The sequence below is a fragment of the Palaemon carinicauda genome, chromosome 18, assembly GCF_036898095.1.
Source record: "Palaemon carinicauda isolate YSFRI2023 chromosome 18, ASM3689809v2, whole genome shotgun sequence".
NCBI lineage: Eukaryota > Metazoa > Arthropoda > Malacostraca > Decapoda > Palaemonidae > Palaemon > Palaemon carinicauda.
In genome coordinates, this window is record NC_090742.1 from 38634544 (window position 1) to 38639543 (window position 5000).

General features: G+C 33.1%; 2 protein-coding genes across 2 annotated transcripts in view; one reads left to right on the forward strand and one right to left on the reverse strand.

The window, feature by feature from the left end:
- The window catches only part of LOC137657781 (uncharacterized), a 127196-nt gene that overhangs the window by 110693 nt on the left and 11503 nt on the right, over window positions 1–5000 (reverse strand). The window lies entirely within an intron of this gene.
- Window positions 1–5000, forward strand: part of LOC137657782 (NACHT and WD repeat domain-containing protein 2) — a 95503-nt gene that overhangs the window by 4284 nt on the left and 86219 nt on the right. Inside the window, exons 3-5 of the mRNA XM_068392298.1 lie at window positions 1–10; window positions 914–1117; window positions 1480–1624. The exon at window positions 1–10 is cut by the window's left edge and continues 107 nt beyond it. Coding sequence (XP_068248399.1) covers window positions 1–10; window positions 914–1117; window positions 1480–1624 — 359 coding nt within the window. The remainder of the gene's footprint in view (window positions 11–913; window positions 1118–1479; window positions 1625–5000) is intronic.

Genomic DNA, 5000 nt, shown 5'->3' on the forward strand with positions numbered 1-5000 from the left:
CAATTTCGTGGTGAGTTGAGAGAGAGAGAGAGAGAGAGAGAGAGAGAGAGAGAGAGAGAGAGAGAGAAATGACCCATATGTTATTAAGACAACGAAGGCTTTAGATTGGTATAGAAGAATGATCAGAAACCAGTACGTAAATTGTCACATTCAAAATCTAAGCAGACAAGATATACAAACAGACAGACAAACAGAAAAGGCAAACACAAGACTTAGATATTGAAACTGAACGGAAGATAAGAAATCATAGTATCTATTAAGCATAATTATAACACTGATCTAAAATCAACGACAGCAATGTTCTGTAATTAGACACGAAGGAAAATAAACAGGTGCCAGACAAACATACAAGCGCACAAATATATTACTGACATTTCTAAGTTGGAAATTTGCATCTCACATTCGTCATTTTGTATTGTAAGTGTTATCGCCGTAGCTTTATCTTATCGTGTTTATGATAACCGATAGTCGTCTCAGATTAAAGTTACCTTATACGATACAGTTGGAACACCAAAATGTCTTATCACAGCCGAATGGCGTTATAGCATATTCTATCAATAAGTCTCATTTTGAATTGTATGTTTTGAGTGCAGGGCATACATACAAACATACAAAACTGTAAACATATACATAATATACATATAAATACAGTATATACAGATTTATACATATATGTGTGTATGTAAACACACAAACATTACATACTGTATATATATATATATATATATATATATATATATATATATATATATATATATATGTATACATATATATATATATATATATATATATATATGTATACATATATATATTTATATATATATATATATATATATATATATATATATATATATATATATATATACATCAGATATAATATGTTCCGATCTCATCACCGTAACTTCCTTTCAAGTTCTTCGGAGGACAAAAATATGGCTACCGTCCCATACCTCGGGTGATCCTGGGCTCAGAATTGCTGATGCTGCGAGAAGCCCTTGTGAACATGGGCGTCGATGTTTACCTGATCGACAGATGGTACAAAAAAGACACCAACTCCGTCCCCTTCGTCTTCAATTTGCAGTCCATCTCTTCCATCCTCGTCAATTTCAACAATAAGGTACGACAGGAATTACCTGGTGTTGCTTAGTAAGACTGGAGATTCCATTCATATCTTGTTCAGGCACTCTTCTTCTTTTCCTACTACTGCTAATCTCTGGAACACGCATTATGCTTCAGGAAAGCTTCCAACGGTAATTTCTTTAGTAATCCTTCATTCATTAATTGTTGTTCCTCTTCTGCAACTGCAAAATTATATTCATAACTAAACTTTGCATTTCCTGAACCGTTTCGTACTTAAAGATGTAGGAGGATCTCACATTTTTATCTTCCTCTATCCTTTCATCATTTCTTTTGGGTGGGGATCAGGTCACAGTTGAAAAAACCTATTAAATTTCCTTTCTTTTTTGCTCCCAATGATAGCGAATCCCGAAACTGCAAGCCCAGGATGCCGCCACCTGGTGGGACACCCTAGCGAAAATGCAGAAGCTCCTGAGGAAGGCTGCCCAAGCGTGCTACAACACACACAAGATGGATAAAGAGGCCATGCATAACTATTTCATGTCTGGTGAGTGCAGGAAGGGTAGGACATTGTAATTCTTTGGGATGTCATGAAAAAGATGACCTCACAGGGAACCCATGCTCTGCAACGTATCTGTCTTCATTTCATTGCGGGTTTGGTGCTGTCGATAAGACGAAAATTTTTTTGTATTGTTGTTTAAATAGCTATCGTACATAAGTACATATTTCATATATATTGTGTTTATCTACTAAATGTTTCCCACACTGTAATACTATAAGTATATATGTACAAGTATATATATATATATATATATATATATATATATATATATATATATATATATATATATATATATATATACATATATATATATATATATATATATATATATATATATATATATATATATATACATACACGTCAACGCACATTATATATATATATATATATATATATATATATATATATATATATATATATATATATATATATACACATAAATGAATAAATCATCATTATCATCAGCCGTTGCTTGTCCACTGCAGGAAAAGCCATCAGACATGGTAGATTTGTTTTTCAAAGGAAAAATCTATATAAATAAAACAAAATATGAAAAGAAAGGCTATATTGGGGAAATGAAGGCTAAAAACATGTAAAGATTCTCAATATAATAAGATTTTACTAAAACTAAAATCTAGTGCAGATTATATGCCACAGCTTTTAAAAGAAAATTCCTGCCGAGGATCATGATTTTCAAGTAAAGTTATCACTTTTGTTGCAATCTATCTAAACCTGTTTTGGAGTTATTTGCACTCTCCGTTCCAAGTCTATTTCATTATTCTGAACTAAAATAGACTCCAAATTCATTAATTCAATCATTTCTGGCTCAGTGAATGTGTTCTCCTTTTTGAAGATATTGTATTCAGTAAGTCATAGTTGTTATCATACGCAAACTTATTTTCTCCTCAATGAGATTTTATATGATATGGTATTGTGAGGGCTAAAGAAAATGTTGAAACAGTTGAAAGGTTGACAAGAACAGCTGACTTGACAAGTACAGATTGTAAAAATAATGGGATACATAAAGGGGCATTGTAATAATAATTTTTGTTGGGGGTGTATTAGCATACTAACACATCCCATTTGATGTATTTATATATAAATAAACTCTTTTGAATTTGAATGTAAAAATAAAACAATTTCGTTGAAAAGCCGTGACGACCGTTTGTGGGTTGTTTGCTGGATGAACATTAACTATAGTCTATTTTTTTAGCTAGGCAGATTTGCACCGACTCGCAGCGGTGCCCTTTTAGCTCGGAAACGTTTCCTGATAGCTGAATGATTAGAATTATCTTGTACAACCAATCAGCGATCAGGAAACTTTTCCGAGCTAAAAGGGCACCGCTGCGAGTCGGTGTAAATCTGCCTTGCTAAAAAAAATTGCCTATAACATTCATTGAGCTAAAAAAATTTTAAGGATGCCAGTCAATGGTTAAAGGAGTTAAATAATCATGTTTACGCCTATAACCTATGAACTTTTCTATCTACTTTTAAAAGAATTATTTTCTTTAAGTAAAAATATTTTACCTGCTATGAGTTGTCCTATATATGAGTTGCCAGGAATAAGTTTTCCTGGAGTGAGTTTTCCTGTGATCAGTAGGCTTAGACCCCCTACAAATGTTAAAAAAAAAAAATACAAATATTTGTTAAAACTGTAACCACAAAATCAGTTATTCCTTTAATCTAAATGTAAATAACATATACTTCTATGCTTCTGTAATTTTCACTTCTCTCTCTCCTGAGCGACTCATTTCTACACATTTGACCTTACTATATGAGAGAATTAAGTCAGCCATTTTCAGTTTCTTTATTAACTTGTCATCTGTGTTTCATTCAATTTCGTCTTAGATCAATGGATGAAACTACCAATCATTTTAGCTATATTTCCCACACGTCACAATAACTATATCGCTGGCATAAGTCTTTTTATAGTTGCTGTGTGAAGTATATGTTTTAATGTTGTTAATGTTTTTAAATACTTTATTCTAACTCTTCATTACTTCTTATATCGTTTATTTATTTCTTTATTTCCTTCCCTCACTGGACTATTTTTCCCTGTTGGAGCCCATGGCTTGTAGCATCTTGCTTTTCCAACTAGGGTTGTAGCTTAGCTGCTAGTAATAATAATAATAATAATAATAATAATAATAATAATAATAATAATCTCTCAGGATCTTTAACTTCTCAGAGAGAGAGAGAGAGAGAGAGAGAGAGAGAGAGAGAGAGAGAGAGAGAGAGAGAGAGAGAGAGAGTTGAAGCTTAAAAATCTCTCATGCCGAAGGATAATTTGTTTGTTTCATTCTTCGTTGGCTCCTGATAAATAGCCTCATTCTGTCTTCTTTGCTTTGGGTGAAGGTAATAAATCTTTAATTAAAGAAACGAACTAAGAGCTAATCTTCTGCTAACTGCAGGTATCTTATTTTTTCTTTAGTCCGGAACACTGCACCATGCTTTGTTCAGCAGTGTCGTGGCCTGCATTGTGGTTGAGCTTATGTCACTCACTACGTCACTCCGGAAGCTCGTTTGGTTTTTTTTCCTATTTTACTTTATCTTATTAGAAGCTCATTTGAATGCTAATTTCGCTTTAGTCTTTGTGTATCACATTAAGCAGTTTCTTGTTTTTTTTATTATGTCCGTCGTGAGACATTTTTCACAGAAGCTCGCTTGACTATATTTACGTTCGAACCAACAATAACCGGACGATGATGACAAAACACGATTATTCGTTTTGCTTTATGTTCTTTGTGTTACTGATAATTACCAGACGATTATCAAAGGGATACCGAACGGAAAAGGGGGATTAATTCAAACAAAATTATAATCAAGCAAACAAAATACGTCACAAGCAAGAGTCCTATGATGAATTCGGCAAGAAATAATAACAAAAAGAAAGCAAAATCTTGGAAAATTAATCCTGAAACGTATCCTCTTCCCATTGAAACAAATGGATAAATATATAAACAGAGGACTTAATAAATAGATAGAAAACCAGACTAACAATGGGACAAACCAACACGAAAATGCGAATCGCGTGACTTAGCGGATGACAGGTGTGGTGTGATACCCTGGACGTAGCATGAAATGCGTGTTTGCGTTGATTTTCTTTTCCTTTTTTTTTTCTTCTAGTAGCATGCCTGCCTGCTTTCCGGAGCCTACCGCAGTGACGACGAAAGATTTATTAAAAGTTGTCTCAAAGGCTGGATAGCTACCAATTTTTACTCTATTTATTAATATCATTATAGGTACTATTAGAGCCTCCGCTGTCCCTTTCATATATTTATATTTTTCCAATACCCATTATCCATTTTTTTTCTATAGGGGCTATATAAATCTTCACTTTCTCTTTTACCTATGTAATACT